This window comes from Narcine bancroftii, chromosome 6 (genome assembly GCF_036971445.1).
Source record: "Narcine bancroftii isolate sNarBan1 chromosome 6, sNarBan1.hap1, whole genome shotgun sequence".
NCBI lineage: Eukaryota > Metazoa > Chordata > Chondrichthyes > Torpediniformes > Narcinidae > Narcine > Narcine bancroftii.
In genome coordinates this window covers 91,358,917-91,385,575 of record NC_091474.1, presented here as the reverse complement: position 1 = coordinate 91,385,575, position 26,659 = coordinate 91,358,917, and the positions used below count along the sequence as shown (strand labels likewise).

Here is a 26,659-nt window from a genome sequence, read left to right as displayed (position 1 = left end):
TTTTCCCCGTGTTTCATGCATCGTAAATATGTCTTCTCTGATTCTTGGGGGTAGGGCAGTTGAAAGGTTGGAGTGTACAGAAAGACAATTAAAAAATCACTTCTGCAAACTAAAGCTATTTCGTGACGACGTTAACACAGATTCTGTGAGTTTACATCAGGAGTTTTTTGGATTTGTGCTTTGTGGGATGTGAGAGTTGCTGGCAAGTCAGCATTTCTTTTGTGCATTGCTATTTGCCCATCAGAAAGTGTGGTGAGGTTTTATTTAAACATGGCCTAATTTCTGCTGAAAGTAATGGTATAGGTAAAGTTCAATAATTGGTGTACCCCATGTGGATGCCTTTTCTTTTCAGGCATGTGTTTGTGTTTTGCTGTCGAATTTCGGTCGTTAGCTCGTACACTTTGTGGTGAATCATAGTCATACAACACAGAAGTAGGCCCTGTGGCTGACTTAGTCTGTGTCCACCGGTCCTATAGGTATCGAAGGAGAAAGAAGTCTTGAGTTTCAAGGTAGTGGATTCAGCACTGCAATTTTAAAAGCAACAGAGACACAGACACCCTGAGTTTAGGTGGCGAGCTTAGATCGAGTCACTTGTTGAGAGATGATGGGGTTGAATGAGATGGTCCCTCATTCTGATTCCAGAACCTCCAGAGAAACCTGGCAGCAAACTGAATTGGGCTAGTGGAAGCCCACGAGGGTGAATTTTAAATATATTACCATTATTGCCCTGTGGCTCAGCTGGGCCTATGAAGGCTTAAACTAAAATCTTAAAAGGCAATTGTGGTAATTTATGCTGTACAAATAAATCTCTCCTGTTTGCCAACCAATCAGACCACAAGTTCAAGCTATTTTGGCCATATGTGTTTTCAGGTTTTGAACTGGCTGCTTTATTCCTATACACTGCACCCACCCATTCCTTCCTGTCTTGACATATGCGTGTACTTGTGTCTTGAATTAAGAGGTGGAACATCAGTAAGAGCATGAGGTTGCTCCTCTAAATAAAGATATTGCATGAGGACAGGACAAAACTCTGCTCTCCTTTACTCCAAACATCTTCATTGTTGAGCAGCTGGTATTTGCAGAATAAACTAGCACATAAAGAGAATTGGAATTTCTCAACTGCAATTGCAACTTCAAGAAGAGGTGGCATGCAAGAATGTAGGCTATTGTGAAGGTAGGTTGGAGAGTAAAGACATTCTGTGTAATTCCATGAAAAGCAAGTAGACTTCTGTAAAATGCAGTCCTTCAACCGATTACCGTAGTTACGTGATGAGCAATGATATTCTTGAAAGAATTTCTCAGTTTGTCAGTTAAAATGATGAAAGTAGTCTGTTTTTCAGGAACTAAATTATGAAAAATTCTGTTGAATTACCTTGTTTTGTTGTCCTGACATTTTTTTTAAAAGACATGCACCACAGTAACAGGCCTTTTTGGCCTACCAGCCCATGCCGCCCAATTACACCCAATTGACCTTCAACCCCTGATAAGTTTCCACCAGGGAAAATCCATGCAGAAACAGGGAGAACTCCTTACAGACAGTGCAGGATACCAACTCTGGTCCCAATTGCTGGCGCTGTAACTGCGTGGCGCTAACCGCGATGCCAACTGAGCCGTCCTTTTATTATTTTTAAATCAGATTAAGTAATTAGAAATTCTTTTTTAAAACTTGGTTTTGTTCCACCTCTTAATTCAAGACACAAGTACACGCATTTCCACAAAGGATAGGTGATAGCCCACAACATCTGGGACAGGTACTTTGGTTCCATGTCCAGCCGAATTGCACATACCATAAACATTTGAAGTACTGCTTTGTTTTGAAGAAATGTAAAACTCTTTTTCTGATGTGTTCTTTATGAAAGCATTCTGATCCAGAACTGAAATTGAGTGACTGTAGTTTGTTATGGCATTTGGTCTGGATTTGGTTAACGAAGAAGTCAAACTCTTTACAAAGGAAGGATGAACCTAATCTTATAAGAACTGTGAAATAGAATCATGGGCTTTTGACTCAAAGGCAGAACCTCCTGGTGAAATAGATCCTGAAAGACATGTACAGTTGTAAAGACATAATTAATTGACATATGATATTTGGCATCACAACTGATAAATTGATTAGATCAAAGGATTTGAAACAACATTTTCAAAAAAGACTAGAGCATGGATAAACAAGCTTTGCGTGAACAAAGCTCTTCTGTGTTGGGAACTTGAAGCCTCCCTTAAATTACTTATTCGTCACTTCAGTTGTGGACACTGCTGACGAGGCCAGTATTTATTACCCTAAGAAGCTGATGGTAAGCACCATTTTGAATCATTATTATCCTTTGGGTGAGTAAGTATCCTATCAAGTTGTTGGGTTGGAAGTTCATACATTTCGATTGAGCAACAATGAACAAACAATTAAATGTTTCTGAATCAGGATGTCACATGGCTTAGACAATAGTTGCTGGAGTAGGCCAACTAGCCTGTCGAGCCAGCACCGCCATTTATCGGATCATGACTGATCTTTCTCTTTCAATAACCAATCCCAGCCTTATCTCCATAACCCTCAACTCCCTTGCCCACAAGAGCCTTATCCAACTCTCTCTTAAATCTATCCAGAGAATCCGCCTCCACTACCCTCTGTGGCAATGCATTCCACAGATCCACAACTCTCTGGGTAAAAAAAAAAATTCTCCTCATTTCTGTCTTAGATGGCCTTCCCTGTATTCTTAAACTATGCCCTCTAGTCCTAGTCTCTCCCATCATTGGGAACATGTGCTCTGATTTCACTCTGTCAAGCCTTTTGATAATCCTAAATACCTCAATCTTGTCTCCCCTCATCCTTCTAAGCTCTATCGCATATAATCCCAGTCTTTCTAACCTATCCGCGGTATGACAATCCTGCCATCCCGGGAAATAACCTTGTAAATCTATGCTGTGTTCCCTCTATAGCAAATATATCCTTTCTTAAATATGGGGACCAAAACTGGAAGCAATACTCCAAGTGAGGCCTCACCAGGGCCCTGTACAACTGCAGGAGGGCTTCTCTACTCCTAAACTCCAAACCCCTCTTTAAGACAGCCAACATACCGTTTGCCTTCTTCACTGCTTGCTGAACCTGCATGTTAGCTTTCAATTAAAGGAAAGCTGCAGCATTTGGTGTTCTCTTGCACCTCCTGCCCTTTTACTTGAGAGATGCTGTCAGAGAGATCTAGCAGAGTAAGTACAGTGCCCTTTCAAGACAGTAAGTGGCCGCTGAGGTGGATAGAATGTTTAGGTCAGGGGATGAGATGTCAGTCAAGTGGGCTACTTCATCCTGGAGGGTGTGAAGCTGTTTCGGTCTAGTTGGAGCTGCACTCATTCAGGCAAGTAAAGAGTATTCCATTACACTCGTGACTTGCAGTGGTAAGACTTTAGTTCAGGATACCCAGCCTCATAATTTAAGTTTTTGGTTTAATTATTTTTGGTTAATGGCAACTTTCAGGATGTATTCTGGAAGTCAACTTACCCCACTTGCACATCTCTGTTACTTTTTTTTCTGTCAGTCTGATTCAAAAAATGTGTTATTTTTGATACGGGTGTACCAAAATCAACGTGATCAGAATGTTTTTTTTAAGAAGTTGGAGTAATTATGGGTTTAATAAATGTTTGGAATTTACACTATTCCTCACTGATCATCTGTTAAGTTCTTGATAGAATTCCAAATATGTAATTATTTCCAAACTTTAATACATCAGGCGAAAGTTTGCAATCCGCTGTGAATTTCCCAGAACCCGTTCTTTGGCTTTCATGTATTGTATAATGTGTATATGTAATTACAGGTGTCCTTGTGGCTTGAGAATGGTCAGATTTAATGTGTCTCCATGACCCTGTTTTGTTGTTTCACTCCTGGTTTGAGTGTAGTCTATGAAGAATATTCTACCATAGGTGAACCTGGGCCAAGTTGAGAGCCATGGAAATGGTGTTTGCTGTAAATCTGCTTGGAAGGCAAATTAAAGTGGGCCAAGGCTGGGATAGGCTCGAGTTGATGTAAGTCATGATCAGCCAGCCTCAGAGCACTTCATGATGGTGGAGATCAGAGCCACTGGTCAGTAGTCATTTAGGCCTGTTGTGCTTTTGATTTGGCACTGGTACAATGGAGATATTTCCTGTTGCAGGGAGCAATTTAAGATATCTGTGAATATCTCCAGCATTGGATATGTGCAGGCACTCAGGATGTGTCCCTAACTCCATCTGGGCCAGTTGCTGTTCAGGGTTTACCTGCCAAAAGACCATTTGAGGTTATTTTCACATCAGGCCCCATTTCGAATGAATTGAGTTTCTAAGGGTAAATTCAGGAATATGACTTGGGGGGGGGAGGTGTAACCAGGAAAATACTTTGTAGTGTATTTGTTTGATGAAATGATTGTCTAAGCATTCTCTAGGGCAAGTTTGCAGTTTTTCCAAACTCGAATGGGGTGTTTTAGTTTTGTATATATATATTTTTCTACTCCTGACTCATCCTAAATCGAGCAATTTTCTGTTGCAGATAAAAACGGCTAAATCGGAAAAAGAAATGAGGCTGTTGCAACTTCGAAGCCTTCAGTACCTTGAACGATATATTTACCTAATTCTCTTCAATACCTACTTGCATCTTGAAAAGAAAGATACTTGGCAACAACCCTTCAGCATTTGGATGTATGAGGTACAACTGTTATTGAATGGATTTTAATCTATTTGTCTTTTAAAAGAGGTAATCTAGGACTGCCAATAATTGAGCAATGTATCCTTTATGTTTGTCTGTTAAAGTGCAGTTTGGAGGCTTATTTTGGTGAAAGTATAAAAATAACTGCTGATAAGTCATGTCAGTTTGAATGTCTGATTTTAGCATGCAATTTTAGCCCTAATGCTGACTACCACCATTTGAACCTGCCTGTAGGTACTAAAAATAGAAATACATGCAGATGTACCACTTAATGTGGTAAGATGCAATTGTCTTGGAGTGGTGTATATGAATCCATTCATTCACATTAATTGAAGGTGTATGATTTGGTAAACCAAGAGAATCTCCAGTAAATAAGCTCTCTGCATCTTCTTGGAACCTTTGTCAGCCTTTTCAAAGGTATGTTACACCTACAGATTTTTGCAGAACTTTACAGACACTTTCCAAAGTAAATATATAGCCACTCATTAAATTTAGTATTCCAAAAGTTCTCCTCAAACCTGGAACAAAAGGTAAAGGCTTTAAGTTGCATTGAAAATTTCCATCCAAAGGCAAAAGTTTACTTCTAAGCAGCTGGTTGCCCTTAGTGGAGAAGATCAGGTCAAGCTCAAGCTGCAAAATGCTTTGCTTCCTCCTTACTGAGAACCAGTAATTTCATTTTCATTCATCTGATTGAAGTTCCTCGGTTCCTGACCAAGATGATAGGCTGAGTGGTTGTTTCAGTCTGAGGCACAATTTAGACCAACTTGGAGTCATTTTGTGTCAAAGGCTGTGATGAAAATTTCCACTTTCCCCAGAGTCCCAATGCAATATACAGATTAGAAGCAGAATAGTTCACTCAGCACTCTAGCCTCGTTTACTGTTCAATAAAAATGTGTCTGATCTAATTGTAAACTTCTCCACATTCTCACTTACCCTTGAATAATATTAGGATTCTGTCCACCTCCACTGTAAAAGTCTCAAAGATTCTGCTTCCATGACTGTTTGAAGAAGTGTTACAAGTCTTTCAATCCTTTAGGAGGGAGGGAGAGAATCTAATCTCTCTCTTAAATGGACAATCTCTTGTTTTAAAATAGTAACCACTCCCCAGCTCGATTCTCCCACAAGAAATATCCCTTCCATATCCAAACCATCAAGACCCCTGGGGATGACTAGTGATCAATCACAAGTTTAAAAGCCAAGAACTAAAACTGGCTCAACAATTAAAAGGCAGAAGATTACGGAGAGGGTGCCCTCAAAGCATCTGACCCATATGGTGTGTCCTTTAATTAAAAAGGTTTTATTACCTATTCAGCTGGAGCAAACAAGAATTTTCATGCATATGGATGTTTTACAATTTATTTCAAAACTGTTATCGATGATTAGTGTTGGATTGTAAGGCAGGTTATCTTTCTACAGTGAGCCTTAAATTTGTCAGTCACAAATATTAATTTCCTTTTTTTTATATAAGGTATATAAGATACACTGTTGCTACAATAGAAAAAACAATAAATTTTATAGATCTAAAATCTCAGTGACAATAGAACCCAAACTTATGGGCAGCATTTGTGAACTACCTATATACATTTAAGTCCTAAAATATCCTCTATAACTCCCAGTGACTTTAATCTTTTCCTGTTTATATACATTTCTACTGGTGTTGAAATCATACTTCAGAAATTCTTGTGTTTGCATTCATAATTAACTTTTTCTATCAGAGGAAATGGCAGAAAAATTTATTTGTAAATTATTGTGGAAAACTGTGGAATACCTTTTTTTTTCATTCTCGGATGGAGGATGTTGTTGGCAGTTCAGCATTTAATGGTCATTCTTCAGCATTCTTGGGTAAAAGTTGCTTTCTTGATCCATTGAAGCATTGATAAGGCATCTCAGAGAGAGTTACACCTGAGGTTTGATATCCAAAGTTTAATAGTTATGCAAAAGCAATAGGAATAAAATTATCTCAGATAATACTTTATGAAATAAAATGATTTGGTTCATAGGTAACATCAGGATGAAATATGAGATTGTAGATTACTTTAACACATTTCACATTTATCTAGTGGCTAATACTTTACAAACATAATACTGATGGTAACATTTATTAATGGACTGAATATTGCTGATCATCTGATCAGAAAAGACATTTAAAAAATATCAAATTGATTTTTTTGTGTATCTGTACAACATTAAAGTCTCAGAAGATGTAAGACCCATTGTTTATTCAGAAACAGCTGGAGTATTGTACAACAAAGCAGATGTTTCTATTAATCTGCAGTATCTTGTTTACTCCACATCGAATGTATGTTGACCATCTTGCTAAGTTTTTGGAATTTTGATTATATTACTCTAAACAGTGTCCTGTTACCATAAATCTTATGTTTTCTGTAGCCTTGCATTATTTAATGACCAGGAAAATAAACTCTGCACAAATAATAACACTATCATTAGATCTGGTGATTTGTGAAAGACAAAGAGTTTTCTAAATATATTCAGACCCATTCGTGGGTCAGTAACAATGCAGCGCTTGATACCGGGTAGGGCAACATTCTCCATCACTTGACAGTCATGGTCAGGAAATAAAGGGCACCACAACCAGCAAGAGTTGGTACAGAGCACAAGCAGTTACAGGATCACAAAACCTTTCAATCTTTACAGAAGCAGTATATATGACATTTTCAACATTTTTTTTTAAAAAGCAATAATAGTTTCCCTCCTTACCTTTGACATTTTTTCTCGATGGATTGTGGATCTGAACCTTGAAACATATTTGTTTAAGATTTCTTAAATGATATTTTATATCAATGTAGTGTCTTGATGGACATTGAGTAGTTAAATGCATTTATAATGATGTTGATCCTAAATCTATACCAGAGAGATTTTGATGCTGGGCATCAATATAAGATCAGCATGCAAAAGTAAAGTACCCATTCTTCCCTTTCTGGTGAACATTTCTAGCAATAATTTATATTTTAAATCAACAGCATTTAACCCAAGGTCTTTCCATGAGAACTAATAAAGTTTGAGGCCATTGAGATTACCAATTGAGATTGGATCTATGAATTGCATTGTTGCCATTGAAAGAAGAACAATATATAGATTTACTAAAATTTTTACTTGCTGCAGCAACATGGGCTCTTATTTGTACCATTGTAGTTGTGCACCCTATATTTTGGATAAGAAAATGTGGAGATCGAACTGTTGGTATAAACCTTCAGTGGCAGCTGCTGGTAATTTAAAACAAAAGTATTTGCTTTGAAAACAACAGTAGTTGAGACTTGATCCAAACTAATGGCAGAAAAAAATTCTGGTCTTTGCCAGAAAAATTAAATTGGCCAGTTCTGACATTTTTAAAAAAAACAACAAATTCCTGAATACAAAACATTCATAAATTGGCATCCTCAATCAGAGATCCTAATATATAAAAAAAATTTGAGCACAGAGCTGTATTGATGAGGTTGTTGTTGCTGAATAAAACAAGGCAGATCAACTTTACGTCTTGCTTGGATAATTGCCCTAAAAAAATACTTCAAACGCTAAAAGTAAAAATGCGCAGTTTTTCCACAATAACATGCTTTACTTCAATCGCAAATGGATTATCACAAACTACTGGTACTCGCATGCAACTAAAAAAAAAAAATATATATATGGGAATTCTCTTTGTCAGCTAGGCCAATATAGACTCCTCAGCCAATGTTGTAAAACAAATCTGGTCACTCAGTTAAATGTGAATTGTGAAATTTGCTGTGGGCAAATCAGAAGCTACATTCAGGGAAACTCAAACTGCAGAAGGTGGAATTTTAAGCCAACAATGAGAAGCTAGAAGAACTCAGCAGATCAGGCGGCATCCATACAAGGTCCCAAGCCAAAATGTTTGCCTGACCATTTCTATCTTTGGATGCTGCCTGATCCACTAACTTCTTGTTGTCAGCAACTATGTTTCTGTGGACTCGTCTTTGGATTCATAAAGTTCCTTTCATTATTCCATAGCATTTTTCATCCAATGATACATTTCTGAATGGTTTATTTCATTGTTGTGGTGTAACAATTTTTACCCAGCAAACTCCCATAAACTGAAATACCCATGAACAAACTAACATATGATACAGCCATGTAAAAACACAATTTACAGTGCATCAGATTACAATGAAAAGGAAGATATATTAGCACCAAGCAAGGGTAGCCTGATGGCACGGTTTCAGGGTTCATTCAGGAGCCTGATGCCTGCAGACTTTAAGCATGTTGGTGCCTGCTTTCACAGTCCTAAACCTCCCTCCACCCACCCCCATTGGGATTTGATGGGTCCTTCTATATGTAGGCTGCCTTTCCTAGGCAGCAGGTAAAGCAGATGGAGTCCATGGAAGGGATGGAGCTGCATTCACTACCTTCTCTAGCTTCTGATCCAGAGCAGGAGCAGCTTTCGTACCACGCTGCGACACATCCAGTAAGAATGCTTTTAATGTTCAGGGATAAGGTAGATGTGCTGGGTGTGCTTTCTTGATTGTCATGTCAATGTGTTGACAGGTCAATACATTGAAGTTTTTATTCCAATCTACTCATTTGACCGGGGCTACGTGTCTTGTTATCTTTGGTAACCACACCACGAAACTTTCAGTTCCTTTTGTGTAGTCTGTCTTGACATCATTTGATAACCAGTCCACTACTGTGGTGTCAGCAAATGGAATGGTATTTTAGGGTGTAGAGGGAGATAGTAGGGGACTGAGAACGCATCTTGGGGGAGCACCAGTGTTGAGTGCAGTTCTGGAGGAGATGATGTTATCCATCTTCAACGATTGTGGTCTGTTAAAAAGAAAATCAAGGATCCCATTCTGGGTTGGGGGGTGGGGGTGGTGCTGAGGTATAGATCCTAAAGTATGGAAATGAGTTTGCTAGCGACTGTGGTTTTGAAGGTAGTTGTTTTCCATGTACTGTAATCTAACAAAGGTGTCCTTAGCATCCAGTTGCTCCAGGGCTAAGTGGCGTGCTCGGGAGGTGGCATCTGCCGTGAATCTGTTTGGCCTGTAATGGGTCATCACTGGCTGGGAGGCTAGAGTTGATGTGAGCCATGACCACATCTCAAAGCATTTCATGATGGTTTGTTATTTATGCCCAATACGCTTTCCTTCGGTACCAATACGATGAAGGCCTTCTTTAAGCAAATGGTGACTTTGGGCTTTGTAGGGAGAATCGCTTTCTGTTAATTCATCTGCTTGAAGGCTGCTCTAACCAGCCTCAGTGACCATGGGTGCGATACTGGTTGTAGTAGTCGATTTGGATGTCACCTCCTTGCTGGTTCCCTGGGTGAAGCGAGTGTAGAACATGTTTAATTCATTGAGAGCATTCCGTAGTAGCATGTATGCTCTGCCATAGTCGCCAGGTGTCCATGATGTTTGTTAAATCGTTAAAATCCGGAATGCAAACACCTCTGCCTCTTGCGAGTCCCAAGACAACATGGGGTATGTCTGGTGAGTTGAGAAGCCTTTTGGTTATACTACATAATTAAGGATGAAGGGTGTGATCTATGTCTCCATGAAACCAAGTACACAGCATTCTCTCAACAATCTTTGAAAAATATCTAACGAATTCATCCAGTTTATTCTCTGTGATTTGAACATTTGCCAAGAGAATGCACGGAAAAATATTGATCTACACATCAAGGACAACACCCCTCGCCCCTTACACGTTAAAACAGTATCATAAGATTTTTAATATTCACCTGATATGCATCATATACAAGATTACTTATGGCCTAAAATGATACCTTTGCACTAGAATGTTGTGCTTAAGTGTATCAAATGGAACATTAATTGTTAAAGCTTTTGATGCTACCTGAAGCTGATACAACTATTTCATTGCACTTTGGAGAATCCAAAGGACAAGAAGCCAAATACAATATTAATGTTATTTTTCTCTTTTATCCAATAAGTTGCAATACATAATACTTCAAAGAATTAACACCTTGGATATATTCCATTTGGGAAAACCTGGATTTCTGCCTTTTGCATTTAAAGCTGCACCAACACTTCTTATAATACTAATAAATCTAATCCCATTTATCTGTCCAGTTTCATAAAAGATAGACTATTTCATTAAAAAAATTAAGATTTTGAGTATTCGTAAAAAAAAATGTACAATGTAGTGATTAAGTTGGTATCCGTTGAAAGCTAAAGCAAGACAAACATTTGTAACCACATTCAGATGTATTGAGTGGTCGAATCCCACATGCCTTTTCCCTGACAACCCCAACATCACAGAAGCCAACCTCTAGCCAATTTGATTTGGAGATATCAAGAAACAACGGAGAGTGCCGGATAGAGCAAAGGGCTAAGAGACCACACACACCATCTTGGCACAAGGTATTCTTGTGCTCTATGACTTGGCTAGGCCTTTAGCCAAGTGCTCCAGCATATAGAACACTAATGTTTACCCTGACTAAATGGAAGATTGTCCAAGTGTGTTCTATTCATAAAAAGGAGAGATCCAATCAAGACGATTAGTGCCAAATTATTCAGCAGAGTGAGAGAAGGCGTTTTCAATAGTGAACTATCACCTAAACTTACACTCCAATATCAGTGACAATTTGGGTCTTGCCAAGACTGTTTTTCTCTAGGCATTATTATAGCTTTAGTTGAAAGATTGAATTTGCTTATTGTCAAATATACCAAGACACAGTGAAAAGACTGATATAAAGAACTTGATCAAAATAATTTTTTTGCAAAGTTCCAATTCTGACAAAGGAAACCTAATCATGCTTTTTAAAAAAAACTAATGTGCATGAAATACATTTTAATAGATTTGTGAATAAAATTTAGAATATTTGCAAACCTGAAAGTATTATTCACTAAACATAAATTGTTTGACATTCCTTTGTGTGAAATGTCGGTCGATACCTTTCATTTGTAACTACATTGATAAACCTATTTAAGAAAATCACATTACACAGCATACAAAACCAGAAATTTAACTTCACAGGAAAAATCAATTTCTTCCATAATTCGTCAGGTTCAATTTCAGCCTCCAAATGTCCAGTTGAATCTTGAGTTGTAAAAAGATTAATCCCAATCCAGCAAAGTCAGGAAAACCAAGAAATCTAGTCCTCATACATCAATAGGGTACCTACTAACTTCTAATCAAGACAGTGGCAAAGTGGAACAGCTCTGAAAAAGAACCTAATTACTGCATCAGATGTAAATGAGCCACATTTAGTAGTACCTATGCATAATAAAAATATTTTTAGTTCACTTTGGGAAGTTAACATCTTTACAATACTGGCATTTACTGGCATCCCTCTTTACGCTGGTTGGTGGGCTGCTGCCATGAACTAGAAAATTCCACAATCCAGCCCAGAGATGTATTTTAAAGTTATTAAATAGCTTTGAAAGAAAATTGCAGCTCTGCTCCAGCTGCCCTTGCCCTTCTAGGCACTAAATGCTTCTAAAGTTGGCAAGTAATAGCAGTACATATGTATGTATCTGGAGAAGAAGTCAATGTTTATGGTGAGGATGGGTATAAATTAAATGGATTAGATGGTGTTGAGCAGTGTTGGAAGTGAGCAATCCAGGGAAGTGGAGAGTACTCCATTACAGCCTTAAGGGCTCCTGTACGTAAAAGAAATGCTTGCAGGGGCAGAAAGTACATCACTCATAGGATTTCCAAATTTTAAATCTGCTATGGCTACCACAGTATATATGATTAACAGTGACAACCCGAATGTTCTCCTGGTGAGTCGGGCTCGTGGAAGATTCAGCAATGGTAATGCTGTTGAATGTGAACAGTAGTTAAAACTTTCTTTGTTTACAGGACTTTAGCCGACACATCCAAAGAGGAATTCAAGATTCTTAGACCAAATATGACACCAAAACATGAACTATTAGGACAGGGGACGAAGAACTTGACTGAAGAATAGGGAAAGGTAAAATATGGAGAGGTTTAGGGAAATGAAGTCTAGAGCCAAATGTATCCTCATTAACTGTAGCGTCTCAGCAACTGAAATGTACAAAGAAGCACAATTTAAATTCCTTAAAGTATATAGATCTGATGGAGGTGACAGCAGTAGGAAGAGATATTTGTAGATAAAAATGATTATGTAAAATTCAAAGCAATGATGGACCAGGAGTCAATTTGGAGTCAGTGGGCACAGGGTGATAGATGAACAAGACTTAGTATGAGTCGCAGGGAACTGGATGAACAGAAGTTTGTGAAACTAAGAGTTTATCCTGAAGTGTGTTGCCATAATCAAATGCAGAGTAATTATTTCCAAATATATTGGTTTAGATGGTTTAAGCTTTAGCCAACCTAGAGAAAGTACAAGCAAGATATAATAAATGAAATGTATTTGTTGTCATTTACTTTAGACAAATTGCAAATAATGGTGCTATTTAAATAAGCATTATAGGCGTGAACACAAACTACCACCACCTTCATAATTCTTTTCTTTGGCTTGGCTTCGCGGACGAAGATTTATGGAGGGGGTAAAAAGTCCACGTCAGCTGCAGGCTCGTTTGTGGCTGACAAGTCCGATGCGGGACAGGCAGACACGGTTGCAGCGGTTGCAGGGGAAAATTGGTTGGTTGGGGTTGGGTGTTGGGTTTTTCCTCCTTTGCCTTTTGTCAGTGAGGTGGGCTCTGCGGTCTTCTTCAAAGGAGGTTGCTGCCCGCCAAACTGTGAGGCGCCAAGATGCACGGTTTGAGGCGTTATCAGCCCACTGGCGGTGGTCAATGTGGCAGGCACCAAGAGATTTCTTTAGGCAGTCCTTGTACCTTTTCTTTGGTGCACCTCTGTCACGGTGGCCAGTGGAGAGCTTGCCATATAACACGATCTTGGGAAGGCGATGGTCCTCCATTCTGGAGACGTGACCCATCCAGCGCAGCTGGATCTTCAGCAGTGTGGACTCGATGCTGTCGACCTCTGCCATCTCGAGTACTTCGACGTTAGGGATGAAAGCGCTCCAATGGATGTTGAGGATGGAGCGGAGACAACGCTGGTGGAAGCGTTCTAGGAGCCGTAGGTGGTGCCGGTAGAGGACCCATGATTCAGAGCCGAACAGGAGTGTGGGTATGACAATGGCTCTGTATACGCTTATCTTTGTGAGGTTTTTCAGTTGGTTGTTTTTCCAGACTCTTTTGTGTAGTCTTCCAAAGGCGCTATTTGGCTTGGCGAGTCTGTTGTCTATCTCATTGTCGATCCTTGCATCTGATGAAATGGTGCAGCCGAGATAGGTAAAGTGGTTGACCGTTTTGAGTTTTGTGTGCCCGATGGAGATGTGAGGGGGGTGGTAGTCATGGTGGGGAGCTGGCTGATGGAGGACCTCAGTTTTCTTCAGGCTGACTTCCAGGCCAAACATTTTGGCAGTTTCCGCAAAGCAGGACGTCAAGCGCTGAAGAGCTGGCTCTGAATGGGCAACTAAAGCGGCATCGTCTGCAAAGAGTAGTTCACGGACAAGTTTCTCTTGTGTCTTGGTGTGAGCTTGCAGGCGCCTCAGATTGAAGAGACTGCCATCCGTGCGGTACCGGATGTAAACAGCGTCTTCATTGTTGGGGTCTTTCATGGCTTGGTTCAGCATCATGCTGAAGAAGATTGAAGAGAGGGTTGGTGCGAGAACACAGCCTTGCTTCACGCCATTGTTAATGGAGAAGGGTTCAGAGAGATCATTGCTGTATCTGACCCGACCTTGTTGGTTTTCGTGCAGTTGGATAATCATGTTGAGGAACTTTGGGGGACATCCGATGCGCTCTAGTATTTGCCAAAGCCCTTTCCTGCTCACGGTGTCGAAGGCTTTGGTGAGGTCAACAAAGGTGATGTAGAGTCCTTTGTTTTGTTCTCTGCACTTTTCTTGGAGCTGTCTGAGGGCAAAGACCATGTCAGTAGTTCCTCTGTTTGCGCGAAAGCCGCACTGTGATTCTGGGAGAATATTCTCGGCGACACTAGGTATTATTCTATTTAGTAGAATCCTAGCGAAGATTTTGCCTGCAATGGAGAGCAACGTGATTCCCCTGTAGTTTGAGCAGTCTGATTTCTCGCCTTTGTTTTTGTACAGGGTGATGATGGTGGCATCACGAAGATCCTGAGGCAGTTTTCCTTGGTCCCAACAAAGCTTGAAAAACTCATGCAGTTTGGCATGCAGAGTTTTGCCACCAGCCTTCCAGACCTCTGGGGGGATTCCATCCATACCTGCTGCTTTGCCACTTTTCAGTTGTTCGATTGCCTTATATGTCTCATCCAGGGTGAGAACCTCATCCAGCTCTAGCCTTAGGGGCTGTTGAGGGAGCTGGAGCAGGGCGGAATCTTGGACTGAGTGGTTGGCACTGAAAAGAGATTGGAAGTGTTCTGACCATCGGTTGAGGATGGAGATCTTGTCGCTGAGGAGGACTTTGCCGTCTGAGCTGCGCAGCGGGCTTTGAACTTGGGGTGAGGGGCCGTACACAGCCTTTAGAGCCTCGTAGAAACCCCTGAAGTCGCCAATGTCCGCGCTGAACTGGGTTCGTTTGGCGAGGCTAGTCCACCACTCATTTTGGATCTCCCGGAGTTTGCGCTGAAGATGGCTGCATGCGCGACAGAAGGCTTGTTTCTTCTCTGGACAGGACGGCTTTGTAAGGTGAGCCTGGTGGGCAGCTCGCTTCTTTGCCAGCAGCTCCTGGATTTCCTGGCTGTTTTCGTCAAACCAGTCCTTGTTTTTCCTGGAGGAGAAGCCCAGTACCTCTTCAGTGAATTGCAGTATGGTAGTCTTCAACTGATCCCAGAGGGTTTCAGGGGACGGGTCCGTGAGGCGGGTTGCATCGTCGAGCTTTGCTTTGAGGTTTGCCTGGAAGTTTCCTCTCGGTTCGTCTGACTGCAGGTTTCCAACATTGAACCTCTTTCTGGGGGCTTTATTGTTCCTGGACTTTGGCTTGAAGTGAAGGTTGAGCTTGCAGCGAATTAATGAGTCTATAATTCTGCCTGTAACTGAATTCCATTTATATATGGCAGGAACAAGTGTATCTGGAAAAAGGCAATTTTATGAATATATATTTGAATGGAGGACACATCAGGTCTGTCCCATGTGTTTTTCCATTACTAATAGCAAGCTATACATTAATTTTGAAAGTCAGAAATTCTTGATTGATGTTCACTTGGATTACACAGTTGTTGCAGGCAAGGGATAATGCTAGGAATGTAAATTTCGTAAAATTATTCCTATGGCATTGGACCTGAACTGATTGGTACTGGGCTTTCAGCCAAAGCTGGTGCTTCTCACTGAGATTCTATAATTAATTCAATAAGGTTGCCTGATGTGAAAAAGATATCAGATTAGTTTCACTTGGCATTCTTCCAAAGATCAATTAAATGCAGAAAAAGAGAAAATGTTGTAATTCATAATTGATCTCTATTAATCCAATAAATACTAATTAGGGATAAATGTTCACACAATAAATTTGATGATACAGCTGGAATGTAGTGTAGTCTCTATAATCCTAGACATTAGCTTACCATTGCATGCCTGCAGAGAAATAGAAATATTTTTCAATGAGTGATGGGAAGCAATCCATTCACTATATAGCTAATTCAATGCCTGATTTTGAATATTGTTGGCAGATGGATGGGATCATGTTTCCTGAAACATCCCTCCTATGAATTCTAAACCCCAACCACAGACATGGTACTTGAAAAGAAGATTGTTTAGAGACAGCCCAATAAGATGCGCAGGATGACCCAGAGATTATGCTGCTGTAACAAGAACTTAACTGGGACTGATTTGGTGGTTAAAGAGTAAAGCTCTAGTCTTTAAATTAGTGTCCTCAGAAATCTTTCTGCAGTTTCTTAATGGTATTTTAATAAGCTCTTTACAATATGAATTCTAAAAGAGTGCTGGTGTTCCCTTCTACAACAATACTATTTAGAAATAGGTTACAAATTTCCTACATCGGTAACACTTCACCTCACAGCTTTGATTTCCAGACATTACCCTTAAAAAGCTATGATGAGACAACGAGCACTCTTTCCGCCACTGATGATGAATCTTTGAAGAAATGTATGCATGCTACAATGACGGGGAACACAGGACACTGCTCAGGCTTCTGAAGGGAGGCAGCTTCTCCAAGATTTTATGACAAGAGGCTGTCAGGAAGGTATTCAAAAGAGCATGGTGGGGCATTTTCAAGATTCCTTGATTGTCCTGTACATAAAACACAAAATTTGTTTGCCCTGTTAAGGGACATCAGTAGTCTAGCACCGCCATTAAAACCAGAAAGAGAAAACAAAAGAGAGACCCTTCAGATTCAGGGTGTCCATGGATGCTGCCATCTCTTGCTCCTCCTTAGTCACCCTGCCTCCTGTCTGGGCCAGTGGTAAACCTGAGCTCAAGGTATCCAAGTTGTTCTCCTCTGTCTCTACTTCTGAACCTCTGAAGAGATCAGGAAATGACAGAGGCCTTTCGGGAGTCCCTGGGCCCAATACCTAGTTCCCCAAAGCCTGCAACTCGTGGCATCAGTGTGAGGCCTTCAGCTGCTGAACTCTGTACTTGTCCGCTGCTAGCATCTCCTTCCTTGTAGGGTTCTCTCCTAGGCCTCTTGATTTTAGCTGGGGAAGGTGAGGTGTGGTCCCACTTTGGAGCCCTGTTTACATTCTTATGAAGTGGTTTGAAGTGCTAACTGTCTTGCTCTCTGTAGATGTGGATGGCCTGCTGATTAATTATAGTATTTTCAGTGTTCATTTTAGATTTTGGTTTATCTTTTGAATTAAGTTGAGTGAGGAAGTTTTTTTTTGAGTATTTTGCTGTACTTAAAATTACTGTAGTTACTTTAATCAACATTGATTCTGGTCAATTAAAACTATTGATTAAAAACAATTTACATCCAATTCTGGAGACACAAAAAGGTAGAGGCCAGCAAATCACAACTTGTCAAAATGGTGGAGTGCATGAGAGATGTCTTGAAAGATTCTGACTTGAAACATTAATAATGTTTCAACTTCCTGAGTTCCTCCACCGTGTTTTTTCTTTAAACATTCCACACTGACATCTCTAGTCCTTGATGAACCAGATCTTAATTCTGCCACATGCTCTTGAATTTGTGGGTTTTTTTTTTACAGAAAGAGTGTAAATATGGCGCCACCCAAATGGCAAAACTATTAAAAAGCTTGCAGTGGAATGTTAACATATTATCCTTGCCTTCTAACTACTTCCATCTTCTGATAATTTTATTATTGGGGTACAATTACTTTATTACCATTGCTTCAGCTAATCGGTTAACCAAATAATAGAGATTTATGGTTTCAGCATTAGTTTTTACCTCCATTATCAGTTTCAAGATAGTCACACAGATATATGGGTTCATCTTTAAATAACTAATTTCTAATTAATATTATTGTTGGACCAATATGAATGTACTTTTAGTTGTTAATTACATATACAGTACAAACACGAAAGAAACAGATGTAGTCCATTCACCCTCTCAAGGGCAAAACTGATCAGAATGTAATCTCAACTCTACATTCTTGCCTGTCTGTCAATTATCTTTCACCCCTCATTAATCAAATGTTCAAAGAGTCCGCTGTGTCCACTGTAAGGAAGAGAGTTTGAAAGACTAGCAAAGTTTTTATTTAATCTCTGCCTCAAATAGGTGACACCTTATTTTTAAACAGTGACCCCCTAATTATAGTTTCTACAAAATTCTTCCCATATTTACCTGTCAAGAACTTTTAAGATCTTCTATGTTCCAAAATGAATGATGTCCATACGGATAACACATATTCTATAATTTTCCTTGAATCCTTTGTAACTATGATTTTACTATTACCTCATGTTTATATTAATACTGAGTTATAATGAGAGAATACATTATTTTTCTAAATGATTAAACCATGTTAATGGACAAAAAATGAGATGTAATGGCCTTGACTTTTGATATTTCCATTTTGTACTATTTAACATGCTGTTAATTGAGTTAATGTCAAAAAATATCTTTAGAATTTTGTTCCAATTATCTATGTTTTTTTTTAGGTTGCGGCAAAAGCAGGTGTTTATGAAATCCTGAATCGCTTGGGATTCCTAGAATTTGAAGATCCTGAAAACACACCACTTTCTCGACTTTGCTACCGATGGTTACGACAGTGTACGAATACACTTCCATTTAGAGGAGAATTTATTTAGTTTGTGGACCAATAATCTTCCAGATACGCTTGGTCAATGGTTTTACACATTTTACTTCCTCAAGTCTTTCAAACTGCTTGATTTATCCTGCTGAAATAATACTGAAAAAGTGGCAAATGGATCAAATGATGAATCAAAGTGACAAGGCAGTGTGGAGACAATAGTACAATCTGAATAACTTTCAGATTGTTGCAGTAAGGAGCTTGCACTGACAATTAAGAGTATTACATTGTCATCAAGAAACGTAGCATGAAACTGGTATGAGAGTCAAAAAAAAAGATTTAATTTATCCTTTTAAGATTTAAACTTACTTCAGTGTTGGTAATAATTTAATAATCCTCTAACCCTTAAGTACCATTCTTAAGACTTTATTAAAATGAACAATACTACAAACTGGTGTGTAACATAGCCAATAGGGTTAAAGTATTCAAAAGCACTCTTAGAAAATATGGAATATATTAATTAAAGGCCACTGAATAGGATGACAGCAAATTCTGGAAATATCATTTGCTTTTTCCAATATTTATCAGTGATCAGTGTTACTGAATGCAAGAACGTAATCAAAATCAATGTTATTTTCTGGTGTAAAGCTAATTTCTGTTGTGCATTTTAGATGGAGATATCTTTGGCTTTTGCAAAATATATATTTGAAATCAAACTTTTCAAAAATTGCAAATATTTTTCTAATAAATTTGTAAAAAAAAACTTTTAGATTGATAACACATTTCCTTTGAAAATAAGAGATGTTGACCTGATTATCCGTTTGAGATATTATTAAAATTTGTAAAAACTGCTTTGGATCTAACATTGTTCATTTGAAAATTTGAGTAACCTTCTGAGAATATGCACCAGTTTAATCAGTGAATAAGAATATTTCTGATGTTGAGATTGAATTGTAGATACAGTAATTTTTTTCTAAATTTAGAGAATTTGTATTATAAAAAACACTTCATCATTGCATCATCATAATGGCAGTGGGCTTGTTGGAATTTACATCTTCCTGGTTTTTTTCTTCCCCCAAATCACCTTGTCATCCAAAAGATGGAATCTACCCTGCTTTTGGTACAATTTCAATTGTTCTTTCACCTACTTTATCAAGTCAAAAGCAGAAGATCTCTGCAGTCTATTCTTAATACTAGTTTTTAAAAATGTTATTTGTGTTCCATTAAGTTTGCACATTTGGCCTCCTTTTTGTCTTACAGTGTTACTTTAGTGACGCTTTGATATCAATTAAAACATATGTGGACTCATGATTTTCCTACGGGTAGTACTCACTGCAGAGGATTGAGTTCTGCCAAATAACAGACCTTTGGCTTTCCAGCTGGCGAAGGATCAGCGCTGAATCTTGCCACAGGCAATTGGTTGAGTTAGAAATTAAATGGAAGAGCGCAGAGGCTCTGCTGGAAATGGAAAGCAGATGGGGGGGGGGGGGGAAAGGAAAGAGGAGAAGAGGAATACATAAATTGAATATTAAATAACTCAAAAAATGCATACTACACACCTTTTGCTGAAGTAGATGGCAGATCCTTGGAGAATTTGTCATCAAGATGGTTCATCTATATTGGTTCTGAGATGTTTCTAAGTGAGATTCTGAAATAGCTTTGTTGCTCGCATTGTAAATGTGGTTGTTTTAATTGGAATTATCCCCAATCATATGTAATCTGTAGGAAGTTTGAAATAATATCTGAAGAGCAGCAAATATATCAGAGATCAGCAGCAAACTGAGATAATTTTTGTTTGTTCAATTATTCTGTTGCAAATGACAAACTTAAACCCATTTCCTTGTTTACAAATTTCCTGATGCAGATTAACTATTTAAAATGGCTATTAAGAACAAAACTGTTCAGATTTATCACTTTCACACTGAATACAACTACAACTCATTAACTATCATCCATCAAATGGCAAGAACATTGTTTCACATCTTGGCAATTATTTTTGCTTTACAATCCCTGCATGAAGTTGACCTCTAACAAAGTCTTGAGTGTGATCTTGCATTAGTGAATTTCAGATTTCATGATTATAAATTAATATTTTAATCCCATCAGTACTTAAAACTGGAGAGCCCAGTCAACAGTTTCTTGAGGCTGCAGAGACAGGTCATATTGTGACCAACACATAAAAGGAAAATAAAAACCACTTCCTTCTCTTTTGATGAAAGTGCAAGTTACATGGAAATTGTTTTAAATACAGTTTGTTACAATGTCTAGGAATGATATTTAGACGTCAGGCTTGACTATTATAATTCACTTTCTTTGAACCATAGATTTGCTAAACTGTTAGAAGGTTGTGGGTAAAAGTTTGAATAAGAGACTGAAGTGAATAATGCAGGTTGACTCATAAATGCCATTAGAAGACGTCCTGCAGGGTCAATGATAGTATTTCTTACTTGGAATATTAAACTTAAGTCTTGTATATTCTTGTAACGAAAAAGATTTTATTTCAAGGAGTGTCCAAACTTAACCCACATCACTAAAACTGATGATGCTATATTTTGTGGGACCATTCCTTGCACAAACTGGCTATTACATTTTTTTCCCCATGTACAATAATTATTGCTCTTTAGACATACCTATTACCTGTACTTTGGGATGTTCATTGGTTGTGAAAAAGAATCTTTAAATGCAGATATTTTAATTTCAGTTGTTCCGGGCCAAAACCACTCTCATTAAATAACTAACACAAGGATAAATTCATTAAAACAATTTTACACCTGTTTACATTCCATACCTCTTAACCACAGCCCAGTTGTTTTGGAAGCAAAGGAAAAATCAAATATCCCTGAATGCAGTTTTACATGTAGCTTATCATGTATAATGGTATTACAGTATTTGTTTGCTTATTTTGTCAAATAAATCAACGCTGCTTAATGCAGCAGTACCGTATGTATTTGTGTGGTGTGCTCACATCATAACCAGAAAATAAATTTAAATTATATATAACTGTTTTGGTATATTTTTTGATATGTTGTACCTTTTTAATATCTACTGATCTCTCTCAATTTGCATCTTAAATTACTTTTAAATTTTAGTGTACATTAAAATAATGAAAAAAAAATCCATAAACGTTTTGATTTTTTTTGCTAAGTTAGAAGCAAATCTTTTTCAAGAAGAAGAAAACCATTCATGAAGTTCATTGTACCACAGACTATAAAGATATAGGAACAGAATTAGTCTGCTCTGCCATTCAAATCACAGCTGATGTAATTTTCCTCTCAATCACAATCTTCTGCCTTCTCCCCATAACCTTTAACACTCCTACAAATCAAGAGCCCATCAACTTCCCTTTAAGTATTAGGTGGTGTTCCTCCAATTTGCTGGTAGCCCCAGATTGGCAGAGCCTGAGGCCATGAGCAGACATTCTGGTATGGAAATAGGGTGCTGAATTAAAATTGTTGAGCACGGGGAGGTCCCCGTTGTTGCAGCAGTCGGAGTGAAGTTGCTCACTGAATCGAGCTCCCAGCCTGCCTAATGTAGAGAAGGCCAAGATGGGAGCATTAGATGACCCCTGCAGATTCACAAGTGTTGTTTCACTTGGGAAGATTTTTTTGGCGCCTAGAATGGTGGTGAGGGAGGAGGTGTGGGCGCAAGTGTAGCATTTTTTGCGGTCATAAGGGTAGGTACCAAGGGACCAATTAGTGGGAAGGGATGAATGGATGAGGGAGCAGATCCTGCAGAGGGAAGGAAAGAGGACGATGTGTCTGGTGGTAGGATGACTTACCTGTAGGTGGCAGAAATTGTGTAATAATTTGCTGGACGTGGCGGTTGATGGGATAGTTGGTGAAGATGAGGGGAATTCTGTCTTTATTGGGTCTACTTGTGTCCCTTGCATGGTGGCCTGTGCTCCTCCCTATGCTCTTTCTTCGCTCCTCCTTCCACCTTTTCATTCAGACACCTGCCTCCACTTAGCTCAGGCCTAAAATGTTGGCTACCCTTTGCTTCCCAACGATACTGCTTGACCTGCTGAATTTCTCCAACACTTTGGTGTGTTGCACTATAACCACAGTGTCTGCAGACTTTCCTGTTTAATTTGATAAGTTACCAGGCATGATTAATTTTATTCAAATAGAAGATCATAATACACTGATCAGGATTTAGGGGAAGGTCGACCATCGCTCAATGCATCATGACGTCACCAGTCCTAACCCTGGGGATGGCTCCTTGCAAGTGTGAAAATGTTCAGGGTCCCAGTTAGGAGTGGTCAAGTGTGAAAAACCAAACCCTCGTTCCTATCCCAGGACAATGATCGGCCAATTGAGAGGGACGCAAGTGTGAAAGGGGCCAGAGCAATAAGCAAGTGAAAACATAATGTTTTCCATTCTTATTTCACATTTGCATCACCTGCAATTTATTATTTTCCCCCCAAATGTGAAGAATCCTCAGTTCAAAACATGTTATTGTGCTGTTTCGATTAACAATAGATCCACAGAATCTTTATGACACAAAGCCATTTGGCCCATCATTTCCATAATGTAAAGTTATCTTGAAACGGGGGTTTCTATCCCAGTGGATCATGGCTTTCCCAAGTACAACATCCAAGTACTAATTTAAAATGTGATTAGAGTTTCTGTTGCTTCATTCTTTCAGGCAATGAGTTCCAGATTACTAAATTATTTTTGTTCATCTCTTCTATTTCTAATGATTATGGGCTCAGGGTTTGATCTCTGTTGTTTATCTTCATTAAATCTCCTACTACCTCCCTCTGCTCCAAAGAAAACAACCATGAGTACACCAATTCTTCTGTCAATTAAAATTTTCCAGTATTCTCATGAATCAGTGTAGAATCTCCAGTGTAATCATTTTTTGTGCCACATAATGACCAGAGTATACGACTCATATTGCAATCTATAAGGAGCTTTTTCATAACCTTTTTGCTCTTCTAATCCAAACCTGAACTAATGAAGTAAGCAATTACATGACTTTTCCACCATTTCAGTATCTTTAATGATCGCCGTATCTACACTAGAATTCAGTACTCTTCTGCATATCCTATTACACGTCAAAATGCACTACCTCAACTCCAGATGAGACTCCACTTACCACTTATTTTTGCCTAATGACCAGACCATTAATTGAATTATTTATTATTATCACATGCATTTTGAAAAATGTTTCCCACAAAATCAACCCATACACAAGTAATACAAAAAAAAGTTCATAATATGGTGTTACAAATACCAGTTATTTCTCTATAAAGGTTCTCAACCTTTTTCTTTCCACTTTAAGTAAATCCCTATGCCATAAGTGCTGTGATTAGTAGTGGGAGTGTAAGTGGGAAGGGAAGGTTGAGAATCACTGCTCTAGACCCAATTGTTACTGAAATATTTTGCTTGAGAAAAATGATCATTGGCCCATTTCATTTGGAGTTATGAAACCCTGCACATACCGAGTCAATTAGGTACGATTAAAGCAAAAGTTTTCAAACGTTTTCTTTCCACCCACATACAACCTTAAGCAATCCCTTACTAATCACTGGCGTAGGGAATACTTAAAGTCGCATGTGAGTGGAAAGAAAAAGGTTGAGGACCACTGCTCTAAACTGATATCTCGAATATGCAAGTTGTTGTCTAATTTATTATAACTTAGTCATTCAGTTCCTGATAACTCCTGAAAGGACAATCCCATCTGTCCTACTCCAATTATTCCTATTGGCCCCGCAAATTGTTTCTTTCATATGCCCATTGAATTCCCCCTTAATTCTTTTTGCCACTTAGCCACACTAAGTGTCTGCCAGCACGTCGTGGGGTACAAGTGGAAACCTGATCAGCTAGTGGAAACCCAGTCAAAATCTCTTCTTTCCTCCACCCCCTCCCTTGCCCTTCCACCTATGACCCGTGCTCCTCCTCTGGCCCCTTATTCCGTTCTTTTTTCATTCGGGCGCCTGCCTATGTTTTGCTCTTACGTCAACGAAGGGCCCAGGCCTGCAGCTTTGCTTCCTGCGGGATGCTGCATAACCTGCTGAGTATATCCAGCTCCTCTGTGTATTAAAGCACCTCCGCAGCTGGTCCCTCACTCACATCGGGTTACATAGAAAAATAGGTGCCATTCAATATAACCATGGCCGATCAACCCATACACAAGTAATACAAAAAAAAGTTCATAATATGGTGTTACAAATACCAGTTATTTCTCTATAAAGGTTCTCAACCTTTTTCTTTCCACTCACATTCCACTTTAAGTAAATCCCTATGCCATAAATGCTGTGATTAGTAGCGGGAGTGTGAGTGGGAAGGGAAGGTTCAGAATCACTGCTCTTGACCCAATGGTTACTGAAATATTTTGTTTGAGAAAAATGATCATTGGCCCATTTCATTTGGAGTTATGAAACCCTGCACATAATGAGCCAATTAGGTACGATTAAAGCAAAAGTTTTCAAACTTTTCCCCATACCCCCTGATCCTCTTACAATCACATCTAGCCAGTAGACCTCTGTAAGGATTTTAAACATTGTAGTATGATCGAGTCTCCACATGCACTGACAATGGGATGCCTTTTTTTGCTTTATTCTCAGCTGTTTAATAGGACGTACCACCGCCAGTGGGCTGATCTCGCCTCCAACCGTGCATCTTGGCGCCTCACAGTTCGGCAGGCAGCAACCTCCTTTGAAGAAGACCGCAGAGCCCACCTCACTGACAAAAGACAAAGGAGGAAAAACCCAACACCCAACCCCAACCCACCAATTTTCCCTTGCAACCGCTGCAACCGTGTCTGCCTGTCCCGCATCGGACTTGTCAGCCACAAACGAGCCTGCAGCTGACGTGGACATTACCCCTCCATAAATCTTCGTCCGCAAAGCCAAGCCAAAGAATAGGGGGGGGGGGGGGGGGTGGTGATGTTTCATACTTTGTATGATTGTTAAATTTATTTAAAATGATAAATTAAATAAAATACTACAAAAAAAAATACAACCACAGCATCTGCAGACTTTCTTGTCTAACACCAAATAAGTAATTGAAATGTGGAGAAAATATTTCAATGCTTCTAAAAGGCTGGACACATGACAGTCATTAAATATCAAGCAGTGATGAATGAATCCACAGAAAAATAAGGGGGGAAACCCACTCTTTAGTCACTGAGTGAAACTTATCACCATTGGAAGTTTCCAAACACTGAAATAGTTAATTACACGAGAGAAGGGGGAGGATAAAAGGCGAGAAATAACCATTTTATACCATAACTTGGCTGAACGATATAATTTATACTCTCTATTCTCGATGCTGAAGGGGAAAACAACGTAAGTGAAGCCTCAGCCAAACCCACCTGCCCCTCCAGCGGGTTAAATCCTCCGCGCCGCGCGGATGGGCCACTCAATTCCGGACGAGTCCCCGCGCCCGAACGGCCGGCGGTGTGACGTCAGCGGGGCGAAGTTCTGCGGCTGCGCGAACGGCAGAGCGCAGGGGCGGCGAGAGGGAGAGTCGGGGGGCTCTTGCGCCTTCAAATTGGGTCGGTTCTCCTCGCAAACTTAATTTTTTTGAAGTTTCACTGGAAGTGGGTCGCGACGGAAGTTTTTTTTGCTTTTAGCCACGGGAATTGTTCGTCACCCGTCTTTCAATGCAGTAGACAATTGGATTCCCCGGCATCAAAGTTCTATTGATGCTTTCTTTTTCTGTGTGCTTCTCTTCGCGTTTAGTGCAGCTTGCCATAGGAAATCCCCATTTGGCAGATTACAAAAAATCCTACAAATTTCAATGCCGTGTCCAGGCCCTGATGGAAATCATGAATGTCCAGTTAAGGGTGGAGAAGTTAGCAAGATATAATGAAAAGGGCTAAACGCCTGATCAGTTTTATCATGTAAAGTTGAATGTAAAGAGGAAGAAACTCAAGTTGCAGTGCCCAGGTGAGTTTTTGCTAGTCTGGTGACTCTCATTCAATTTCACC

The 26,659-nt window shown here is 39.4% G+C and overlaps 1 protein-coding gene and 1 long non-coding RNA gene across 11 annotated transcripts in view; one reads left to right on the top strand and one right to left on the bottom strand.

The window, feature by feature from the left end:
- LOC138736340 (paladin-like) overlaps positions 1-21,724 on the top strand; it is a 175,423-nt gene extending 153,699 nt beyond the window's left edge. For 6 of the 8 annotated variants that reach the window (XM_069885692.1, XM_069885691.1, XM_069885686.1 and 3 more), the window contains exons 19-20: positions 4,505-4,660; positions 18,633-21,724. In XM_069885692.1, coding sequence (XP_069741793.1) covers positions 4,505-4,660; positions 18,633-18,782 — 306 coding nt within the window. In that variant the 3' untranslated portion in view covers positions 18,783-21,724. Of the gene's footprint in view, positions 1-4,504; positions 4,661-18,632 lie in introns of those variants that run through there. The other 2 variants (XM_069885693.1, XM_069885694.1) reach the window with 2 other exon arrangements.
- LOC138736341 (uncharacterized) lies at positions 1,714-26,128 on the bottom strand. Of its 3 annotated transcripts, XR_011340239.1 has the most exons (4): positions 26,042-26,128; positions 20,090-20,182; positions 6,429-6,562; positions 1,714-2,036 (listed from the first exon to the last, which is right to left on the bottom strand). It is a non-coding gene; the product is annotated as an uncharacterized lncRNA (long non-coding RNA). The 3 variants fall into 3 exon arrangements; XR_011340238.1 differs by lacking the exon at positions 1,714-2,036 and having other exon boundaries at positions 6,386-6,562; positions 20,058-20,182; XR_011340237.1 differs by lacking the exon at positions 1,714-2,036 and having other exon boundaries at positions 6,386-6,562.
- Between the last annotated feature and the right edge of the window lie 531 nt (positions 26,129-26,659).